Below are 25739 nucleotides of genomic sequence, written 5' to 3'. Positions count from 1 at the left end.
CATACATTAATTTTAACTGGTAATAGAACTCGTTAATAACAACAATACATACACGACACTACAGTAATCATTATAAGAAGTGTTCAAAGTGACCGCCGTTATTGTCAATACAATGATGAAGGCGCCGACGAAATTATTTTTCCACTATTTCCAACATACCTCTGTTACTGCGAGTTGTTGCGGCAGCATTTCATGTACCCCCACAAGAAGAAGTCGCACGGAAATTTTCTGGGCTCGAGGAGCACTCCCGCACGCATCACCATACACTACACAATATCTATGTATTCACTATTCGAAAGTAAACGCGCCATCATCACAAAATTTTAGCTTAAATCACAGAGAATCAACACGCAAACACCTGCCTCTTGCAGTCGCATAAAACTAACTAAAAATGTAATCCTCTCTACCTCGACCGCAGAGCGAAAAAACTTTCTTCTAAAAACACAATGTTTTGCTCTGATTTTACAAAAATTATTATCATTTCGCAGTCACTGTCCTTGGGTCATGTAACTAGAAAATAGACAGCTCGTTAATTTATAGGCGGTAAAATACTGAAAAGAAAATTAGATTTCGAAAAAATGGTACATAACAATTTTGTTGTTCTTGACCAGATCTGTCACTGGTTAAAGTTAATGTACTTCGTTCTGAGACACTTTATATGTACCACTGGCGCCTCGAAAGTGTCAATGTAAATTAAATTACATATTAATTGTCACACTACGAATGGGTGGAGGACTCTCCTCGGCCAGTTTTAAAAGGAAATATTTTTTGTAAAAAAAAAAAATCACACAAGTGGCTCTTCACTGTTTGACATGTATGTATATTTGGACAGCTAATGAATTTCCTCCACACTTTAACGGAATAAAAGCAAGCACTTTATTACAAATTTTCTTGAACACATGTTCCCATAAAAATTCTGATTAATTTTTTGTTTCAGTTTTTCTTTATTTTTCTTTTTTTGTACTTTTTCTTAGCTTCTTATCTATTTTTCCTCGTTCTAATTTTTCTTTCATTGTTCTGCTTTAAAACTTTTCATTTAAGTTCAAATTAACATTTTAATTTCATTTAAATTTAAATTCAAACACATTTGTTATTTGCAAATTTTTAGTCGTTAAAATAATTTCATATTTTTTTGGGAATTTGATTCTAAATTTATTCAGAAACGTTCGGCAGGTCGGTCCTATTGTCAAGGATTCATTTTTGTCGATCCAGTTAATCCCAGAGTTTTTCAATGGGTGACAAGTGCGGAGATTGCGGTGGCCGCTCCATCAATTTTACGACTTCTATCTTGGCAATTCATACAATTTCAACACAGTAGAATTTTGTTTCGGATTGTCACTCATCGTTTTCCTAAAAATCCAATTTCTGAAATGAGTTGATGTTCTTTTAAAACGTCAAAGGTTTTTTTTTCTTTCAACTTGTAGTAATCATTAAATCCGTTCCTGCACTAGCTAATTAATGGATTTTCTTTCTCTACTTTTGGGACCAAAATCTCTTCGTTCTCGCTTTAAAGATAGCAAAAGAGAAACTAAAGAAATAAATAAAGACACAATTAGCGAAATACTGTTTCTAATTAAAATGAAGTCGCTTTGTTCTCCACTTTCGTTACACAATGCATGTTCGTGGTCGCGTGGCGTATTAGCACTGACAGAAGTGCCGTAGTTTATTCTCGTTCTTTACTCTTCGTCCTCTTCCTTTTGTCCGATCGTCGACAATTTTCCAACAACACACCACTAAATTTAATTTACACAAGTCCCGTTTCCACTTTCGCATCCTCTCCTCTCGTCGTTGCCTTCCCTCCCGTTGTGATTTGTCTTCCAAGCGACAGATTAACAGTCGTCGGTAGACGTCGCCTTTCGAAATCGACGATCGAACCCGCTGATAATTTTTAGCAGGTGCTCGGTCGGGCGTCAGTGACAGTCAAGCCGGAGCTGTTTAAAATAATCCCGCAAGAAACATTTTTATTTCGGTGTCGTCTGATATGACAGGACGGCGAAAACGATACCGCAGCCCCGGCCGCTCGTCTCGTCCTGTTCCTTCCGATTCCCGTCCCGACGACAACAAAAGCCGGAGTTAATAAAACGACGTCGGCCGTCTAGTTTATTTTCGTTGTTAAAAGCGGTGTCAAGTTACGCATTACATCTTATTTGTTTACTTAAAAACGACGTCAGTTAATACAGGTCGGTGCGTGGCTAAAAAATTGTTTATTTTTCCTCGATATTCTCACACCCCAGCCAGTGGCTTGTGTATATGTCGCCTAGGATGTTGAAATGTATACAGAACAATTTTATGTGGACGACATTTTCTCTCGCGGGACAAGCTCAAAACGAAAACAAATACGGTTTCCGGCTGGTCCTCGTCCAATAAATTATTCGTAATTTACTAAGTGCCTCGCGTTGCACGGCTCGGATTTTATGGGGGAGCGAATGGCGGACCGTAAAACATCGCCGAAGGCCCTCCGCAGTCCACCTCGTCACCGTGGCAACATCGCCGATTTTTACGGCCGCGTAAAGATCGACGACTCACTCTCTGATTTGTGTCGATATTTTTCGGGCGTCCATCATAAAAGATTGCAAGATAAAAGAAGGTTTTTATGTAATTTTTAAATGCATCCATAGAGGCCCGCTTTATGGACTATATAACAGTATTAGTTATAAAGTTAGAGGACTGTTAAAGTCACTGGGCCGATTTATATCTTCCTCATGTCTGCCAACTTTATGAGCACAGACATAGCTCCCATTATCTGTCCTCACCAAACTTCAAACGAGTCGTCGGGAAATATCCGCGATGCCGTAATTTTTTCCCATCACGAATTTTTCGAGATAAACAACCTCGCCGACTGGAATATCCCGATTCGTGCGAGCGTGTTTTATTGTAGGGCAATTAATTAGGATTTAAGGCTGAACGCGACTTCATAAACTCCAGAGAGCGACGAGTGTATTTTGAGCCGATTGTCAAAGCAAACCCGTAACTGTCGGCTTTGACACACAAACAGCCCAATTATGTAGTGTTTATGGGATTCTAAATCCGTGTGTAGCGGCCCAATTCACTCGTAAACGTGGCACTTGCCCGATTTTATACGGATTTAATTAATCGTACCAGAAGCGTCGATCGATCGATCGACGATCGAAGGGGATCGACGGAGAAAATTCGTCGCCCGTCCCGGAGTGAGTGAACTTTGGGCGAGCCAAACGCGAGCTTTCGGAAAAGCTGGATTATCGAAAACGGCAACAACATGTTTCCACACGAAACGGTTTCGTTGCGGAGAGCGGTGAGAAATGAGGTGAGGTCGACGCCAAGATCGCGTTTGCATTTTTGTGTCGCGGGAATTAAAGGATTAACGATGCACGAATGTTAAGAATGGAACGATAATCCCGCGGTGAGTGATGGCCGCTCGTTATTCTAAGTCTGCGGTGACGTTTATGCAAAAAAAGGTGTGCGGCGCAAAGTGGGTTGCCTATCCTCCCCATTGATGAAAAATAGAACCGACTGACAATAGTGACAATGAGGAGTCCGCTGTAATGCTACCGTCATCATATCAGATATGTTTTGCGGTAGCTCCATCTGACTGTCTCATCCACTGCCAAATCTTCAAAAATTTTGTTTTCTCAGATAACGCGGCTATTTTGAGAATCTTGAAGAGTCAAACTTCCGGGATTAAAAAGAGAACATCGCGGAGAGAAAATATAACGAAATCCAGGGAGTTTGTATGAGAATTTTTCAAATGGCACTCGTGTATTTACGAGACCGAAATAGTTGGTAGCGATTGAATGAAAACCTTGGGTAGTTCGGTAGCGACGAGGGGTTAAAGTGGGTCAAAAATTAGTGTAGTTAAGGGCCAATTTCAGAATAAAATTAAAGTGTCTTTAAATTTTTAAAGTCTCTTTATGTATAAGAAACAGTTTCATAATCGTAGGCTTTATTTTAATGGCGCGTTAACGTACCTTTAACTTAAAGTGACATTGTAGTGCCTTTAAATAATTTAAAGGAACTTTAAGTAAGCACACTGTGGAGCAGACATGACAGTTCGCCGTCTTGGATGTGCAGTCTGCAGTGTTAAAATTTGTGATTAGTATAAAAAGTATGGACGTAATAAACAATTCATCAAGTTCATCATCATCAGAAAATGAAGAATTTTTGTTTGTCAGAAGAACGAAAGTCTACAGACAAAGGAAAAATTACTTTGAACACCATGATGATCTCGATTTCTTTGACAGATTTCGGATTAGGTACAAAAGCAACTGTGATGGCTTTGTTACATCAAATCAAAATTTGCTAATTTCTTCTAGCAATAACAATTCTTCCTCTTTTCTATAATTATTAGAGCGCATTCTCTTGGCTTTTGGTTCACTAGCCATAATTATTGAAAAATATAAATAGAAAAACGCAAAAACCCGCAAAACCGACAGCATATACAGCATATATGGGATACAGTAACAACGGAAGATTCAGGCATACCAACATAATGCTCGACGGTTGTCGGAATCGATACAGGTTACTTTAGTTAAAAAATGCTGCTATCGTTTTATGAAATGCATTTGACTTTAGTGCTTACTTAAAGTGGACTTTATTTTAAAGTTCACTTTAACAAACATGCCGTTAACGGCCTGATTATGAAATTGGGCCTTACTATCAAGGCTTTTTTTTTTCTACATATTTAAATAGTTGCTGCCAGACCATTGGATATAAAGCGTAGGTATTGGTTGCTGAATTAACCCGGAGTGGTTAATAAAACAAAAAACAAATATTTTCATTTTTCCACCAGTTCATTACCGCGTAATGACTCCATCGTTATTTTTTTTTTTTAAATGACAACTTCACATCTATTTTGCAGAACTTGATAGATTATGAAATACTAATTCGTTCGATATCTCCTTAGAAAGTGAGAATGTAGCCATAGTTACCAGTGGGTGAGGGTTTCACTTTCGCTCACTCATAATTGAAATTCGATTTTATGAAAAAGAATTTGTATATTGAAAATAATAACCAATAATAACTATAACAATTCATCATTTTACATCATTCATCACAACGACATCCACCGAATATGCCCATCATTAGCACAACTTTCTGCAGGATCCACTCCTGGTCCGCCGCTTCCAGGCAAAACTTGCAAACATCGTTTCTTGAAAAAGTTGCAGCTTTTTTCGGGTGATGGTTTCTACATTTTTTTTTTTTCAAAAAGGAGGTTAAGATTGCTGAACCTGTACCATTTATTATATTAAACAACTAATAGCTTATTAAAAAACCTGTTACCTGAAATACAAACAGTGTACTTTTCAACATTGAATACCGTGAACATGCTGATATGCCATTTTCGTCTATTCCTCTAATCCGTTTCTCGGTCTGCCATTGTGTAAATTTTTCCAATTCTTTCTGGTATCGTAATTTTGATTTTGTAGGCAACATTTGTACTTCGCGGCACTTGTCTCTCCCAGGAACATATTTCAACCCTCTCATTAGAGACCTGCAATAGGATGCTAGTTGCTTGGTATGGGTTGGAATAGTTCTGTTGATTCTTAATGGTGGTTTGATCGTTTCGTTTTTTTTTTTTTGTTTTTGCTTTGTCTTTTACTTGGTTGACCTGTAATTGGGACATCCTGTTGGTCAACTTGTCCAAATAATAATAATAATAATAATAATTAATAATATTGCCCCATTTATTTCAATTACTTTTGCCAATCTGGTAGGCATACATAGGGATAGATTTCTGCAGTAATCCGGTGGTAAATCATACGATGCCTTAGTAATGGCACTTATGACTACAATTTGTTGAACAACTACTGGGAAAATATGTAGAAATACCAGAATTTTTACGGGTCATTTTATTTACCGATGAGACAGGATTCATTTTCCTCGCCAAAATCTCCGGATTTAAATCCTTGTAATTTTTTTATGGGAGCATTTAAAACAGTTGGTCTATAGCCAGCCCAAATTCGGTAGAAGAGCTAGCTGCATGAGTCGTGTCATCTAGTGCCCAAATTCGGGAAGATCGTGAAGTTTTTTCAAGGGTCCATGCATCAATGCCATCAATGGCGTGAAGGGCACAGGTGTAGGTATATCACGCACCAAGGACATTTTCAGCATTTACTGTGAATAATGTATGGTAAAAGTAGAAGGATTTCGTCGTTTTTTCGACAAAATTCAGTGCCAGTGTCAAATTTCTTGCGTGGGAAGTAATCGTTTTCGTAGTAGATTTTTTACCATTTCACTTTCGTTTGCTCTACATTAGCGTCAACCACGGCCCGGAATGAGATGGATTTTGAATTATTAAATTCGCAGCCAGTGCAAATCGACTTCAGTGTCTTGGTGGTTTAAGGCTTAAAATATTTCCGCGTATTTTGATTACACCTTGTATGTACAGTTCAAAGACTCAAAGACCAAAAAAACAAATATTTCGCATATCATATAACTATTTTTAAAGTGGCCCTTCCTTTCGTTGAATTTTATCACATACGAGTATACCACTTTTGATTAGGTCTGATTCGCACTGGAGATGATTGAAAATATTCGAATTTTGGACAGGTGCAAATCAGCTTCGCTTTGCACAGGATCTTGCTGATTATTGAAGATACGGCAATGATCCTTGTACCATTCGATTTCTCTTGTTCTCCTGATTAATTTTTTCGAAACTAATTAATCCTGGAGTCTACAGTTGCCGAGTAATATATCTGTACGTTTGACTTGCTGGTTTCGTTTTTTTAGCTCTCAGAACACAAAATCTCGTCTGTGGGCGGAACATTCCCTATTTTTGATATCATCTAGTTTACCAAATTTAGTTAACATCGATTTGTTTTGTATTCTGCCTTTAGTTTTTTTTTCTCACCTAAATCATTGTAACGCTACGCAGATAGGCGATATATTGGGAATTAAAACAGGGTCGAATTTAGGAAGGACAGAAAAATCGCAAACGAAACGAACTCGGTCAGCTCTGAACAGGCCAGGGGAAGAATTGAGTAAGCCCTTGGCATACAACTGGGAAAGGGACACTGAGTTCGCGGAAGTTGCAGGAAGAATCACAGGAGGCGACAGAACAATGGACAGTGATGACTTGATGAGTATACAACGGATGGCTGAAAAATAAAAAGTATAGTAGATTCTTCGACGAGCGTATAATGATGGCTATTATTCAAGAGGATGAAAATTCCAACACGAGCCGTAGGCGAGATTGCTATGGCGTACAATAGATATACTCGTATATGTCAAACGAATACTTGAATCTGACCTTAAATATCCAAAGATAGATGAGGTGAAAAGCAAGCAGTACTTACAAAACACAATAGCATCTTTCACAAGCATCCAGTTAGGGATAGTACAGCGAAACTTTGTCAGTTACGTCAGCACAAGAAAGCGCTTAGTTACCCCTTTAGAGATTTGAACTACCGCTAATGATCTTCGATTTATTACCTATCCTATTATACGAATTTTTTTCACAATTATCTGAGCTGTAGGTGTACAAACTGTACATATCTAATAATACAGGAATAAGAACATTTTTGATTTTGATTGTTGATCGGAGTTTAAATATGTTTCAAAACCTCTGCAGCACAAGACCATTGGTCTTGAAATCTACTGATGTTGTTAAGATTACTTTCTTCAAAAAGTGTCAACGATGACGAATGATTATATTAATGTTCTTGATAAGGATGTAGTTTAGTACTGCTATCAACATTATACATGTACAGGCTGTTCCAAAATTATCGCCAAAATATTAATGTTAACGCGAAATCGTAATCGAAGGTTTTTTAAAAGCATTTTAAACACATGGGTGTTTAAAATTTCGGTGCAAATATTTACTGAAAATCTGTGTTGGAAATTTCTAGAGCGAAATTCTTTAGGATTTTGTATGTACAGGCCAGTAGCGATAATTGTGGAAATACCATCTCTAGTGAAAAAAAAAACTACCGGATGACTTTTAATGATTGAAATTATTTTTGTTCTCTTGGTAACACACTTTTACGAGTTTATGTTGGTACCTACACTTGACTGTCACATTCATTTATGACAGTTCAAAAGTCAAAATAAATCAAATCAAATCTAGAATCTTAACCTAGAAAGCGAATCAACAGACAACTCTTTGACAAATAAATAGGCATACCAATTATTCGGGAGTACCAACTCACTAAATTTGTCTCAATCATTAAGTCACCCGGTAGTATTGACTTGAAGATTTCGAGCAAGGGAAGGGATACTAATGTTAAGATTTTCTTCGATTTCGTCAAGAATTGCCAATGCCGGTGTTCTTGTAGTACGAGGTCTCCCAATGTCTTCATGTGATGCTGGATGGCGTTAAGTTTCCAGTTTCTCGTATTCGTCGATCAAGTCTTCTGAAAACTTTCTGGTCGGGGTGCTCTCTATGGGAATGTCTTTCCCCATACAATCTTGATACTGCCAAATAATTTGAATTACATGCCCCAAACCCTAAATACATATCACCGTACTCTTGAAATGAATACATTTTTGAATTAACTGTCTTCATAACTTGATAATGACACTTTTGATATTTTTTGCCTTATAACTTTATTAAATTTTGACAATGCAAGTTGTAAGGTAAATCGATGCTGCCAAATGTAAATTAAAAAGAGTGTTTTGAAAGCCTGATAAAAGAAGGAAAACAACAATTTTTTTAATGGAACATGTCAGTTATGTCCATATATCTTAAAATAATATGAATCACATACACACATAGAATGTTTAGATACATGATCTTTTTGTTCCAGCCTTTGCAACTCTTTATTTATGATTTTATCATATATTATGTTCTGTAAAGTTTTGGCTGCAGTTTTGAAACACCTGTAGATTGAAAAAAGATGCAACAAGTGATCATGTCACAGTCATCTCTTCTGTGACATTAAATTCTATGTTTACAATACTACAACTATTGAAATTATTTTTAAAAGTCCTTTATGAAAAGTTTTTTAGATTTTTTAGCACAGGAACAGATAATAATTGTAGGTATTATATACCTACAGTAGACATCAATAAATAGTAAAAAGTAGCTGACAGATTACACCCCAGAAATTTCTGATACAACCTTTAGGACTCGTCTTGGAAGGTTGACTCATCAAACTGAAACTTTAAACACGTATAAGGTTTTTTTTCAAGTTTCTATTTTATATCGCTCTCATCTGTAATTACTCGTAAAATACTGCAGTAAAACTCTTGAAACAAAACGCAATCGCAATCTGCAGTTTCTGATAAACAATAGTCTACGACAAGAAGTCGTATAAAATTCATCTTCATAAAAACGGAGAAAACAATATTTTGCACGTAGCAAGATAAGCCTGAATGCTTAATTTCACAGTCGGTGTGCAGTGTTCGTGAAGGATAGTCGGACTAATAAACCAGTGAACAATTCAACAATTCGTTCTCGTGCTCTCAATAATATTTCTCATTTTCGAAAAATGTAATTCGCCTCGACAGGACTCGGCAACGTTCTTCACGAATAGATGAAAAGAGTACACTCTTTGTCAGAAGTTATCTCGGAAAGAAATTCCTGTAATGGCAGCGCCATCTTCCCACCAGTAGACCGTTCACTTCCTGAAAATACCTTCGCGCCGTTTCACGTCCATTTAAAAAATTACCACCGCCTTTATCTGTTCCAATTTCCGAAACACCAACGACACACGTAAGGCAGCAACTCGAAGACGTGATAAGACCTTCGAATCGACGACACTCGACTCAACCCTATCGCCACTAATTTGAATAAATTTCCGCGATAGTGTTCGTTTTTAAAACCGAAACGTTCCACCTGTTGCTCAGCCACTAACGCAACCGGCCGATTTCGGTCCTTCCTAATCTTTCTCTTTTCATCACCTTCCGCGGAGCTGCTGCTTTCTCTTTTCCTTTCGCAAGGCAGGGACCCCAGTTATGTTTATAATTTTAGTTTAGTTGCGCGGCGCGACTTACGAACATCGCGTTTTGTTTACGTTTTGTTTCGAAAACACGACGTTCGGACTTTGGGTACTTTTCGAAAGTGTGACAGTGATCAATCAGTACGGATGCACGGATTAATTTTGGGAAGGTGAGATTTTTTTTGAGTTGTGATTGAACGTGTCGCGTTGCCGGGCAAGTCGTCTCGAAAAGGGTCGATTTGGTCGTCAGTTTTTCGACAAAATATGTCTCAATTTGGACCAGGTGGGCAGATCGAGGGGCGATATACTTCCCGGAGGTGGGACCGTTAGTTCTTATCTCTTCGAGAGCGCTCGGAGCCGACTCGTTTGATAACAATTGTTAAAACAAAGTCCGCGACGCCAAATAGCCGAAGACGAATCGCAGATATGTATGTAGGTATGTGATACAGGTTAGTCAGTACTTCTCCTGGTTGAGAACTCGTTTTTCGCTTTTCGAAAAAACGACCCATCGAGGAAAAGTTCCGTGCGATTTGCTTACGAAACCGTGAATAATTATCCGAAGGCCAGGTTTAGCATAATCTCACAAAAATAAATGGCTTCTGAAAAAAATTTTTCACATGACATTCAAATTATTCATTATTCTCCCGCTAACCCATTAATCCGTCCCAATTTGGAGGTTTCGAGAAATCAGTCGACTTGACCCAGATGGAGCGTTTCCATCTAATTCGGCGCATTCCGGAAGGTTCCTAATCAGTTGCAACTGGAACGCGATAAATCGTAATCGAGATGAGGCCGTTCCGACATTACGATATTATTTAACGTCGACAAACGGACGAGACAAAGGTTTGTCAGCCGTAAAAACGCAAGAACGAGCCGGCTAAACTCGTCTGACCTACAACCCGGAGGCAAATCGGTGGGTTTATTTACGGACCTACTATTAAAGTCTCGACTAAGCAACTCGCTTCGCAATTATCGGACGTAATTGTTTGTTTTCGGCCCGTACGGAAGTGACACCGCTGCTTGGCGAAGGTAAAAGTAGCAACGAGGTCCCTAAATTCCGGGCGTTAGAAAGTCGAAGGATGACGGAGCGATCGGGAGCGAGGAATTTTTCGTTTCGGAACAGATCATCCTCGAAGGTGCATTCGGGTCAATCGCGACACTCCGTCCACAGTCTCGTCGGAATAATTAAGTGCAACGATAACAGTGCACGAGCGCTCAATTATCCACTCCGTCAAACCGAGGAGGAGAACGAGTAATTGTCGAAAAATGCAAATGTCGAAGGCTTCTATCGTTATCTGAAGACAACAAAGTCGAATAACTGTCGTGGTCGGTCGCGAAGCGGCGTTTTGTCGAAAAATGGAAGCAGTTACGGCGCAATGGACTGTTTTATGGAGGAGAGGCCATTGCCGCACCGCGGAAGAATATTTTTTATGTGTCCCGGAGACGGCGAACGTCCGGCCAGATATCGAAAAATATTTTTAACGAAGCGTGAGCGAGAAGAGTGCTTGGAAAATATGAGAATTCAAGGACGTACAGAACAATGGAAAATTGTGGCAAGGAAATGTTAAAAATTTGGTCAAATATGAAGAGATATTTTACGTTTTGAGAACGGGGTTAGATATCTTCCAGCAGAACGAGTAGAAGGTCACATTTTTTGGAGAGATAAAAAACAACATTTTGTATTGTAGAACGAAAATGAACCAATAATAAATGTGAAAAAATGACATGATTCAAATATTTTTGAGTGAACATGTCGGTAAACAAAGCAATAAAATTTGTCACATAAAACTTGAAGGAATGTCTGGTATGGGAATACATATTTTAAAAAATTCAGTTGAACACGAATTTAAAATTTGAAAGTCGAGGCAGTTCTGGGTGTGTTGCTGCAGCATTATTTCCAAATAGACAAATAAAAGAAAAGGAATATGTGGGAGATATTGCAAGAATATTCTCTGATTGGGATAATGTGGCAGATTTTTTAAATACAAGGTATACAGGCTGTCCTCGAAATGCATACCAAAAAAAAAAAATCGGTAATTGGTGACAATGAATAGAAGTTAAATACGCTACTGAGTTGAAGTAATTGAGAAAAAAGATACTGGAAATTTGGAGCCAATTTTCAATGCTTTATATCTCAAAAGCAAAACCTTGTATTGATAACATAATAATTATATAACATTTTTGATTTACAATGCAAAAATTTCCGATAATAATGCGGAATCTGGAAAAGTGCACCGAATGCTTGCAGCGTTTTCACGTTGAATGGCAAGGGAAATCCTCTCAAAAAAGAATTTCTTTCATTTTCAATCGCCTGATTCCGCGATAAGTCGGTTTCCGATGACATTAATGAAAAAAAAGCAGAAAGGCTTTTACATGCATTTCGAGGACACTCTGTATATACACATACACATGATGTTGATGACGTGGTTTTGGTTTCTTAAAGTTTGAATAGTCGCGAAAAATTTGCCTGCCAATAATGACCAATTTTATTTTTGTAAAATAATAGTAGTTTATTTAACGAGTTCGTGTGTAATTTGGGTTTTTTTTGGCATGAGTGCGCCAGTTTAAAACTCGAGTGAAACGAGAGTTTTAAAGGTTCACGAGTTTTTTTGTTTTTTTGTTCAACGAGCCCCCCAAAGGCTCCACATCGCTGAAAATCTTTAAAATTAGCTTGGCATTTCGTTTTGACAAGTCGTCAAATTTATCAAAATCCAATTACACAGGAGAAAATTCTCAAATTCTGACAGTGTCGAACAAAAAAACATTTTAAGAATGAGATTAATTTTTCAGACATTTTCGGTTCCAAATTAATTATTTTGAAAACAAAAATAAACAGACCAAGTATGCCAAGTGTTGCAAAAATGGAATTGACAAAAATTGAAAAGGAAAGCATTTTTAAATGAAATCCTGGATGAAGAAAGCTATAAAACTTATCACATAGAACGCTTTGGCAAGTCTTTCACATAGATATTTTAAAATATAGAACTTGAATTTACTGAACCTAAAGACAAATTTAAAACAACAATATACTGCAGGGATATATATTATTCCAATTACAAAAGTTGTGGAAGAGAATAGATTTGTTGAGGAAAAAATCTATGCGATTGTGAGAATGTTCGCTAAATCGAGAAATATCTGTAAAACATGACAATATAAAAATATTTCAGATATGCAGTGAGTGAGGTTAATTTATGCCCATGTACCATGTATGGCCTTTGAACTGATGGTTGTTGAGATATCGATAACATGAAAACAGAGTGACAATGGAATTTCCACAAAAAATAAATTATTTAATAAGAAAGTAGTGGATATGATGACATATTTTTGAAAATGTAATCCAAAAGTCCTACTGTTGTATTATTTCTAAATGAGAAAAGGAAAATAAATCTATTTACGAGTATGTGTGAATGAACAAAAAATTACAAATGATCAATTAGTTTTAGAAACTGAAGTATTTTGAGCAGTTGAAAAGTAAAAAATAAAATGTACGATTTTTCAAGATTACATTACAGAAATGGAATTCGAGAAAAATGGGTCAGTTATAATATTTTTCAATGAAGATGTCGGTAAACAAATCAATAAAATTTGACACATAAAACGTGACGGAATGTTGTTGAGTTTTAATAACATTAATGAAACACACAATACTTGATATAAAATGTCGAAAGATTTGGAAAGAACTGTAAGAATGTTATTGTGATTTTGTTTTAAAAATAATTTTTAAAAAACGGCAGGGATTGCGAGTGGGGACAATCTATTTTAAGACTTCAATGACTTCCTAGAGATTCCAGCAATTAAATCGACAGTTGAGACGAAGGATTTTTAAAAATCGCCACTGTCGTTCAACTCCAATTTATCTCGCGAGGTGAAGAGCAATGGTTCGTGTGAGTAGCCTGGGGGCCCGCTCGGCCTCAGCCGTGGCTGGTGACCTCCTTCGAAAGAAGCAGCTGATCGCGAGGACCACAGCAATACCCACAACACAACCCGTTACGTGTTTGGGCGATTTTTGATCGCCGATGCAGACTGATTCACTCTTTTCTTTTTGAACTAACGGTCAACGACGCAACCGTACGACCACGAGGAAACGCCTGATTAAGGTGGCACTAACGAGCCAGATAATTTCTTGATTTAGACGCGTCTCGACCAATTAATCGAACAGACGTGTTTCTTGTCGCCGCTTTGTTTGAATGAACCAACAGAACGGGGTCGCGTGATTTTTGAATGGGACAAACGATACAGTATTCTGCACCTAGTACTTCATCACAGTTAATAATGTCAACGCGGTTTCTCGCACCGTCCAGAATACAAATAACACAAAGAAAATGCGGAAACAATGTAGAAAAAGAGTCATGACGATTCTTTTCCAATATAAGGAAGGAAACCAGTTTCCAAAAGGAGAATGTAATGTAAAGTCGTAATTGCAGGTGAACATGAATTAATCATATTAATATTTATGCCGTCATGTTCTGTTGCGTCAGATTTAATAACTCGTGTGATAATTGCATAAATTTCAACTGAGGTGAACGAAAAACTGGGGTCAAGTGGTACTGCTTTTATGTATCAGATCGAGTGAATTTTCTGTTCAGTTGAGACGTTCGAAAGTCTCGTCGGAACTTGATTCGGCGTGGCGCACCGTCTAGAACCTCGATCGACTAGAGTTGTTGTGACATTCGAAAATGAATAAAATGTCACTTTGACATTTACTTGTGCAAGGTGTGCGTTCGCGAGGCCTACTTTGTGTTCGCACCGTTTCGGTCACGTGATCGTTACAATCTCCCAAAAGTGGTGGATGCGCCGGAACAATCGACAATCGAAACCGCCCGAGATGGAGGAAGTGAAACGACCAGGTTTGTCAATCCGTATTGTGTAAAACCGACTCGATCGTGACACGTGATAAGCGTCATAATGGCACGTGCAGTATTTTGCAAGACGACAATTAAACCGTTCGAAAGTGAAACTCGGGTACGCCCGCTCGCCGCTGGAATTAATTTTTTTTTTTTTGTGTTGTCCGCAGCACGGAAATGAGGGATCGAGAGCTCTGGAGTATAGGTTCGGGGACGTTCTTCAGCCACTCGGAGGATTTGGAGAGCGGTCTGCATTCGCTCTCCATTCAGAGGCTCGACGCACTCATCTACACCAGAGGTAAGAGGCCTCGGTTTGAGCTACCGGGCGAGAGATGTCGCCCGGCGCACCGGTGCGAGCTTTTCGCAATCGGGGACGTAAAAAATGTCGTCGAGGGTCCGAAATGGGGGATCATTAGCGTCATTCCGCCGGTCGACGTTTCCTCATTCGTATTCCGGTTGTTGATGTTATGTTAAGATAGGATGAGCGGGTAAGCTCCTTACGTGATCCTGAAAAGTTGCCACGTAGACAACCTGGACGTGTGTCGTGCTGAAGCCGCAGAGGAAAGCGGTTTCAGCAGATTTTTTCGCGAATTTCAGGCCGATTCCTGCTGCGTTATTCGGCATAAATTCGCAATGTGTGTTAAATGACGCCCAGCAGGATGCCGAGATATTTAAAATAGAATAAAGAGACATCCGAAATGGACAATAATAACGGCCAGTGTGGTGTTGATGGTTCGTTTTATAGGAAAATAAATTTCTGGGAACTATTGATGCAATTGTGGCGGACATTATTCTATTTTCAGTTGCATTTTACACACACTCGTCAAAAATTATTCCAGGTTTATTGAAAAATTATTGGTTTCCTACTTATTGGAACCACACAAAAAAGTTAATTTTTTATTATAAAAGAGTATTTTCCGAATAAACCAAGCATGTCGGTATTTATTGTAATTCTACCACAAACCGTATCAAATATTTATATTTACTATGATTTTACCAAAGTGCGTAGGTAAATATACCCACATTTAAATTAGTAATTACGTTCAAAATGACGAATTAAATAATCAACCCAAATCGTGGAATTATATAATGAAATTAATTTTCGCAATGCATTGTCAAGAAAGTAAAAGTGGGTACGTTCTAATAAAATAAATACGAATAGTTTGAGTGTTTGCCTCTTGTGTTGGTCGTTTACTACAGCAACACGATTTGTTTCAATGGGTGATCAAATAAATATTGCAAAATAAAACTAATCTTTTGTGTTTTTCGATCTAGGGTCACAAAATTATCTTCTTAAATTGTAATTTTTTTCCTTCAGACAATTTTTTGTTTTAACAACTCGAGCACGGTTGCCTTGTAGAAATTCGTCTCGAGGAACTTATCAGCTGACAAAATCTCACGACCTTCGGCCTCGCGACTTTGTCGTGATAGTTTTTCTCGTCAGATTTCTAGACAACAAGCTTTCATTGAATATGAAAAAAATTGGATAAAAAAAGCTCTTGTGTAATTACTAATTACTGTAGAAAAATATAATGAGTAGATATGTTAATCCCAGTTTTAGCTATAGAGGTAATCGTGCAGATTTTTTTTTATCCCAAAAAATATAACCTTTTGTTAAATAAAAAAAAAATACAAATAGTTTTCAGGACCGCTCAAATTTCCTGTTAAATATTTTTTATTTGTCCAATATTTCCTCTGTGTTGTACTGGACTTTTAATAGTTATCTACATTATAAGCTGCGAAAGTTTACTTTTATGTGCGAGGTGTTTTTAAATGACCGAGGCGAAGCGTAAGGTTAGCCGAGGTTATTTAAAAACTCCAAGCACGTGAAAAAGCTTTCGCAGCGTGTAATGTATTAAACTTTTCATTCTCCCATCGACATTTAATAAAATACAATGATTCAGTGATTATAAAAAAATTAACGTTGTTAACGTAACAATACAAAAACATTATTTTATGACATTTATCAAATATCGTTGTCGTTGTCGTTTATAAGGGCATTTAAAGCACTTGCGACGTTAAAAGCACTCCGCTACGCGTCGTGCTCTTAAACTCGTCGCGCGTACTTTAATAAAGGCTTCCTTATAAACTTGTATCATAATATACGATTGTAAGCATTAATAATTAATTCTATTTGCTGTAACAGACAATAGTTCTTGTACTATCTTTCCAATTTTGTTCTTGTTTTCCTTCTTGAAATTTTCTAAGTGGTTATTTTGTTCTCATGAGTCTTCTCTTAATGAACTTTTCCACTATTTTTTTTTTTTAACTGACAAAATTCTCCTGATATGATCTGATTCTGGGACGCCGAACGAAGTGTGTGGGTTGATTTCTGCTCAGTAATTAAACTCAACATTGTGGGAGATATTGAGTTAAAAAAAATCAACAACATGTGTAAGGTGGTCAATTGAGGGAGTGTGGATTCACAAGAGGATATAACAGATTCAAAGTAAGATTAGTATACTTAGTTGGATTCACTATAACATACAGAATACAAGATGAATGTAAATAATGCGTTTTTCATATATAATACAATAAGTGGTCTAATTTTTTCCGACAAAATTTGTCATTTAAGACATGAGTAGCTTTTGCAACGAAAATTTTCCAAAAGCAAAAGCTACGAATGTCTTAAATGACAAATTTTGCAGAAAAAATTAGACCACAAATTGTATTCGACTTGACAATCCACCGAGAAAATTTTTATTGAGTTGACCTTATAAATTTGACGTTTCATTTTGACATAAATTTTTTCGCTGAAAAACCACTAGTTGTTTTTTCACTCAGCTGGTTGTTTTTTCACTCTACTCGGTGTTTTTCACTATAAATCAATTTGATTGGTCCAAATTTGAAAAATGCTGCAATTCGATTGGTTAAAAATTTTCGAGTTGGATTGTCAACAAAAACCTTAGCAGAAAAACACCACCAAGGTAACCGCTACGTAGATAGGCGATATATTGCAAATTAAAACAGGGTCGAATTTAGGAAGGACAGAAAAGTCGCAAATGAAACGAACTCGATTAGCTCTGAACCGGCCACGGGAAGAATTGTGTAAGCCCTTGGCATACAACTGGGAAAGGGACACTGAGTTCGTGGAAGTTGCAGGAAGAATCACAGGAGGCGACAGAACAATGGACAGCGATGAGTATACAACGGGTGACGGAAAAAGGAAAAGTAACCAGCTCGAATTAAGAGAGATTTTTGGATAAAGTAAGAAAATTAAGAAAACCCCATATAAGAGAGATAAGAATTAAGACAAATTGAACATAATAATCGAGATGAAACAGGATCTGAAGCGGGAGGTACGGGAGGATTTGAGAGTTATCAGGGGGGAACGGAAAAAATACAAAGTGATCGACAAGAAAACAAATCAAGAGTGCTACCTCATCTTTTGTTTTATGGAAACGTCTTTCTTAGCTTGATCGTACACATATACAGGGTGTGTCAGAATTCCACCGACAAACTTTCAGTGCTGATTTTATGATCAAAAATAAGCATAAAACTCTTAATACATATGGGGTCAAAAACACTTAGTTTGCGAGATAATCGACTAAAAATTTTACCAGCAACAAAAGCAATCGGGTGGAATTTATTGATCAAACGTATAAACATAAAAAGTAAAAGAGAGGTGAAACCACCGAAATAGGAAATAAAAAACTAAGTAACCAAGGAAAAGTATAAAGGAGAACGGGGAAAGAATTGAAACGGCAACGTGGAAATGAAAATAGAATGTAAAATTTAGAAATGTAGGATTAAAAAAAAGAATACAAAGAAAAAGAAAAAAATAACTACGAACCTTGTCTTCTCACTGTAGCTTCTAAATAAACCGTTTTCTTTAGATGATTTTTTTTGTCTCCTCGATTCACTACTGTTTGGTACCTAGTTCGAGACCTACTTTTGCATCCCATTCTCAAATTTTCTAGCACAACAATTATTTTTGACTGTCACATTAAATACCTACACCATGTAGTATCCCAGTGTACTTGGCAGCTGCTTAACATAAAATAGTTTGTTTTTTTAATTCGTTTTTTATTAACTCCATTTTATCCAGATGGCATTGACTTGCAGAAACTAGGACGCTCTGTATATGCCGGTTACGTCGCGATGTGTGCCGATATGATACGAGAAACTCGTTTCGACAACGAGACAACTTTGCCGAAAAACAATTTTGTCATTAAAGTGAACGTCGACCATTGTTCGCGACTTCCTTGAGAAAGGATCGTGATTTTCTGTGCCCACTTCTTATGCGAAATCACGAAAACAATTGAACGTCGCACACTGCTCGTAAATTGCATAAGAGATATGATTAAAAATCCGGCCGTGACCTTGACTCAAAACGAAATTATGCAGACATTATGTATGTATGTATGTATGTATGTATGTATGTATGTATGTATGTATGTATGTATGTATGTATGTATGTATGTATGTATGTATGTATGTATGTATGTATGTATGTATGTATGTATGTATGTATGTATGTATGTATGTATGTATGTATGTATGTATGTATGTATGTATGTATGTATGTATGTATGTATGTATGTATGTATGTATGTATGTATGTATGTATGTATGTATGTATGTATGTATGTATGTATGTATGTATGTATGTATGTATGTATGTATGTATGTATGTATGTATGTATGTATGTATGTATGTATGTATGTATGTATGTATGTATGTATGTATGTATGTATGTATGTATGTATGTATGTATGTATGTATGTATGTATGTATGTATGTATGTATGTATGTATGTATGTATGTATGTATGTATGTATGTATGTATGTATGTATGTATGTATGTATGTATGTATGTATGTATGTATGTATGTATGTATGTATGTATGTATGTATGTATGTATGTATGTATGTATGTATGTATGTATGTATGTATGTATGTATGTATGTATGTATGTATGTATGTATGTATGTATGTATGTATGTATGTATGTATGTATGTATGTATGTATGTATGTATGTATGTATGTATGTATGTATGTATGTATGTATGTATGTATGTATGTATGTATGTATGTATGTATGTATGTATGTATGTATGTATGTATGTATGTATGTATGTATGTATGTATGTATGTATGTATGTATGTATGTATGTATGTATGTATGTATGTATGTATGTATGTATGTATGTATGTATGTATGTATGTATGTATGTATGTATGTATGTATGTATGTATGTATGTATGTATGTATGTATGTATGTATGTATGTATGTATGTATGTATGTATGTATGTATGTATGTATGTATGTATGTATGTATGTATGTATGTATGTATGTATGTATGTATGTATGTATGTATGTATGTATGTATGTATGTATGTATGTATGTATGTATGTATGTATGTATGTATGTATGTATGTATGTATGTATGTATGTATGTATGTATGTATGTATGTATGTATGTATGTATGTATGTATGTATGTATGTATGTATGTATGTATGTATGTATGTATGTATGTATGTATGTATGTATGTATGTATGTATGTATGTATGTATGTATGTATGTATGTATGTATGTATGTATGTATGTATGTATGTATGTATGTATGTATGTATGTATGTATGTATGTATGTATGTATGTATGTATGTATGTATGTATGTATGTATGTATGTATGTATGTATGTATGTATGTATGTATGTATGTATGTATGTATGTATGTATGTATGTATGTATGTATGTATGTATGTATGTATGTATGTATGTATGTATGTATGTATGTATGTATGTATGTATGTATGTATGTATGTATGTATGTATGTATGTATGTATGTATGTATGTATGTATGTATGTATGTATGTATGTATGTATGTATGTATGTATGTATGTATGTATGTATGTATGTATGTATGTATGTATGTATGTATGTATGTATGTATGTATGTATGTATGTATGTATGTATGTATGTATGTATGTATGTATGTATGTATGTATGTATGTATGTATGTATGTATGTATGTATGTATGTATGTATGTATGTATGTATGTATGTATGTATGTATGTATGTATGTATGTATGTATGTATGTATGTATGTATGTATGTATGTATGTATGTATGTATGTATGTATGTATGTATGTATGTATGTATGTATGTATGTATGTATGTATGTATGTATGTATGTATGTATGTATGTATGTATGTATGTATGTATGTATGTATGTATGTATGTATGTATGTATGTATGTATGTATGTATGTATGTATGTATGTATGTATGTATGTATGTATGTATGTATGTATGTATGTATGTATGTATGTATGTATGTATGTATGTATGTATGTATGTATGTATGTATGTATGTATGTATGTATGTATGTATGTATGTATGTATGTATGTATGTATGTATGTATGTATGTATGTATGTATGTATGTATGTATGTATGTATGTATGTATGTATGTATGTATGTATGTATGTATGTATGTATGTATGTATGTATGTATGTATGTATGTATGTATGTATGTATGTATGTATGTATGTATGTATGTATGTATGTATGTATGTATGTATGTATGTATGTATGTATGTATGTATGTATGTATGTATGTATGTATGTATGTATGTATGTATGTATGTATGTATGTATGTATGTATGTATGTATGTATGTATGTATGTATGTATGTATGTATGTATGTATGTATGTATGTATGTATGTATGTATGTATGTATGTATGTATGTTGTATGTATGTATGTATGTATGTATGTAGATATGTATGTAACTCTAATGACGATACAATCTAGAAAGTAATTGAAATGTGGATGAAGGATACAATGCATGGATACAGAAATGTCAAAAGCCGAGCCTTGTGCCGGATCGATCTTGGTATTTCTGCAAAAAAATGATCAGCGTCGTTCCAGAAGAAAAATAACTGCGCCGAGCAATTTCCCTCAGTCGGGCGGAAAAAATGTGTACAGTTCTAATTAGCATTATGCCATGTTTACGTAATGCAGTTTAATGGGCGTCGTTGCTTTTCCAGATAAAATTCCTCCGCACTGAAGTGTACATAATCGCCCCCAAACTCCGGCAGCCCCGACGAGGATAATTATGTCCCATTATTTCCAGGCGCTCTCGCGAACGTGAGAATCTCCCGTTCGGTCTTTCTCAGACGTTCCTAGATTCGGATTTGGCGAACCTTCGCAGATTACAGTGCGCGTTTTTGACATTTCAATTTTTCAATATCCAGCGAGTCGGACAGTTCCTGCGAAAAATCGCCGAATCATTCCCTTTCCGGTCGCAGCCCCCCCGGACTCCTTCGGCTGCCACTATCGCGATGCACCACGAGTGGTAACGTTAAAGGCCGCCCTCGCTCGATAAGACAAGACGGTCAGCAGTATTCGCGGTGACGGCTCGAGCTCCGCCGCCCCCCGATCACTCGATAACTTTCTCCGTGACCGCACTAAGTAATTTTTCCTTTATCTCGAGATCTCATCATATTTTTAGCCCCCGCGATCGATTACGTCCTCTGCACAACCTTTTAATACCCGATTATGCTTCGCATGTATTTTCGCCGCGATCCGGCGTCGGACGAAGTTTTCTTTCTCGGTGGCGAAGCCCCCGAAGTCCCGTTCCGCGAGAGCGGGCCCGGGACGGGAGCGAAGCCGCGACGAAACCGTGAAAATTCCGTTTCTCCACGTGCAAATGATAAATTCGGCGTGTGACCTTGCGCAAATCCAAGTCCGCCGAACTATTCTCTCGGAACGGCACCCTAAAAATAGCGACGGCAAAGAGCAAACAACGCCGCACGCACAGGTGAAGCCATGAAAAAGACCCGACCGAAGTCGTTCGTCGGAACGGAATTGGGGTTACGACCCCCTAGCATTATTATAGACGGCGTAAGGGCTCGTTCGCACGGGCCGTCATTATCGTTACATGTCGGCAACGCGGGGGTTAATCGGGAGGCGGCGGTCAGGGGAGGCCTTCCGCCGCCGCTGTGTAGTTCAGACACCAGAGTCGAAAAACCACCGAAGTTGGGAATTTTCTTTCAGGGGAAGAAGATTTGCTACACTCGTGTGTGTAAATTTCCTTCTCGTAAAAAAGTATGGTTTTATGCACATGTTGTATCGTGTGTTCCACAAAAAACTCACTCGCAGCAAGCCATGACAAAAGTGAAGTATGTCTTAGTACCAGATGTGAAATGGAAATGAACTACTAAAAAGTAAATTTATAGGTTATCTGTCACAACTCACAATATGATGAAAATTTGTAACTAACAAATGAACTACTTCCAATGATCCTAAAATCGACATGACCAGTCTATCTATCTCTATAGTCATGGCTTACTGCGAGTGAGTTTTTATTGGAACACACGATATTAGTAACTGTTACGAGATGTGTTTTATTAATTTTCTGTATGGACAAAAAGATAGCAACTAATCAGGTTTTGGTAAATCCTCTACATGTTTTTATAATAATGGTTAACTTTTTACGAAAACGTCCTACAAAGACGTGGAATGTTGATTACTCAAAGATTCAATGATGGGAAAAATGCATTAGAAATTGAAAAATATTTTCAATTAAATAAATCTGTGGTATCGCTTGTTATCAAAACTTATCGAGTGAAATCCAAGGCGACCAAGAAAAACAAACAAAACTGTATCGACGAAATTTTTGGAAAATTTGGAGGTACATGGGGGGTTTGCAATTAGAGAGAAGAAAAAAGTTATGTGTTGGCCTCCGCAGTCTACCGATCTAAACCCAATTGAAAATCTCTGGGGTCGTGCTGACAAACAAATTAGGGCTAAAAATCATAGCAACGTAAACGATCTCTTTGATGCCTTGAGGGAAGCTTGCTTGGAGGACTTTGGAGCATGCTTGTATCGACAATTTAATGAGATCGATGCCGAAGAGTTGTGCAGCTGTTAGAAAATTGAAAGGATACTATACAAAATATTATCCTTAAAATTAGAAATTTAAATTAAAAAAAATTCTTTAGTTTTCATCATTATGAGTATTATGACCTACCACAACTTTGTAATGTTTTTATAATGTCACCACAAATCGGAAATTTCCAAATATTTTGTAATAAATCATCATATTAAATTTCCAAGGGGAAAAATGTAAATTTCCCTCGGCAGACCAATACAAAACAATATTAGGGATAATTTGGGAATGTTTGGGTGACCCCGCGGCGCGTCTCTCACCCCGACGCCCCTATTGTTCGTATCCTCGACAGAGTCATCTCTTATCAGTCAACATTTTTAAAAGTCCTCCGAGGCAATATTTTACCTCAAACAATTTTTTATTTAGTGTAGCTTTTAACGACCCAAGCACTCGAAGAAGGTCGACCGGATCGATCCCGTGTTCATCGAGAGAGTCCCTGATTCGGACTTTTTCCGGCTAAAATCGTTCGACATTTCTCGATGGTGTTGCCCATTTTGAATAAAATGACCGCTTTATCATTCGTAATGGATCGAGAGGACCGCGTCAGCTCCTATAAAGTGCAGCATTTCCTGCTTCATAACAATAAAGTTTATATAACCGCCATTAAAGGACTTAATGGACGCATTCGAGTGAGTCCATTAATTGTGAATTGTAGGTGGTTATGTATTAGAATTGCGTCCGTGCATTTTTCATCCTTTTTCCCCGTCGGAAGCTCAAACAAATGCTGAGATAAAAGGCTTCGAGACTGTAAATCTGATTCGATTCCAATTTCGTCTTTTAATCTTACAAAATCCCTCTGAGAATTTGAGTAAGGGGATTTTTATTTATTTATTTATTTAGTTTTTTTTTTGCAAATTTATTTGAATCGAGATGCTACCCGTAAATGCGACCCCGGGAGATCGATACGACTAAATTTTAAATCATAATGGGACACGCCATCGAGAGGGATAGCGGAACATCAAGGTTTTTACGGCCGCCCGAGTGGGTAGGTATTTCTTAATAGTTATTTTGTGGGCTCTCATACGACCCAAGAGAAAATGAATATTTAATCGGGCATTTCATCTGCACGGTTTAAAATTCGCTCGTTAGGCAACCAACAATACACGAGTGCACCGTAATTAGGGATTAATGTTTTGCACAAAGAGTCGAAAAATCAATGCCGGCCCGAATTAAATCTAGCTTTTGCCAAAGCGTACGACTGGAGACTAGAATAGGGTGAAAGTGATGAAAAATGTTTTGGTAAAATTTGACTGCTCGACTATTTATCACGCACCTCACAAAAGGCTGATATAAAGGGAGAATATTTACCCCCGCACGAGGTACCGAAAACTCGGAATTTATGGAACTTATTATTTGCGCCGCATTCGGGTTTATTCCATTACGAGCTTAACATCTCGCCGTCAACTTTCCACGCTGGAAAGTGACACTTCGACGACCAATCGGAAGTTGACGTGTGGCGCGTGCAGTTACATTGTGTTGCGACGCCGAAATGCACTGGGGCGCCGTAATTAATAATGGTCGATAATTACCGAATTGAATCGTTTACCCAAGAAGACAATGGAGGCCATTACTGCTTGTCGCCGCTCGACAATAAACCCGATCGAACGGGAATGCTAATGCGATCAATTCATAATTCGAACGAGGCTCTCCCAATTTTTCTACACAATGGACGTCGAAACGAAGCGTCGACTCTGTTAACATCATAGTTAGAGAATTCTAGTTCGGCCGCAATTTTCATCATAAAACGTGTACATTTTTACTGATCGCAGGTGCAGCGGAATAGATACCACGCAGAGTGGCGAACACGCGACGGTCAACCGTTGCGGATCAGACGATCGAGGGGAGAAAGTGCGGGAGACGAATATTTTGTTCAGTCCAAAAAACGACGAGGTCATATTTGTCATTCGACATGTCAGCGTGAAATTACTTGTTTCAAACGATACGAAACTAGGATATTTGAATAAATTGAAACGAAAGATTAGATCTGAAGCAGCACCTGTTCGATCGTGGTGACCTAAACTCCTAAAAATGACAACGCGAGTCGGTTTCTGCTTTCGACGTCGTCACTTCTGGTCCCATGATGTTGACTCGACTAATACGACATTAACCAATCGGTGCATGA

General features: G+C 37.2%; 1 protein-coding gene across 3 annotated transcripts in view; it reads left to right on the top strand.

Annotated features, from left to right (window-relative positions):
- The first annotated feature begins 9880 nt into the window (after positions 1-9880).
- The window catches only part of LOC138130457 (pleckstrin homology domain-containing family G member 5), a 68290-nt gene continuing 52431 nt past the window's right edge, over positions 9881-25739 (top strand). For 2 of the 3 annotated variants that reach the window (XM_069046942.1, XM_069046940.1), the window contains exons 1-2: positions 9881-10024; positions 14869-14996. In XM_069046942.1, the coding sequence (XP_068903043.1) occupies positions 10002-10024; positions 14869-14996 (151 nt within the window). In that variant the 5' untranslated portion in view covers positions 9881-10001. Of the gene's footprint in view, positions 10025-14683; positions 14702-14868; positions 14997-25739 lie in introns of those variants that run through there. The other variant, XM_069046941.1, reaches the window with a different exon arrangement.

The sequence above is a fragment of the Tenebrio molitor genome, chromosome 5 (assembly GCF_963966145.1).
Source record: "Tenebrio molitor chromosome 5, icTenMoli1.1, whole genome shotgun sequence".
Classification (NCBI taxonomy): domain Eukaryota; kingdom Metazoa; phylum Arthropoda; class Insecta; order Coleoptera; family Tenebrionidae; genus Tenebrio; species Tenebrio molitor.
Note: the sequence above shows the minus strand (reverse complement) of the source record. Positions and strands in the feature narration are given on the sequence as shown.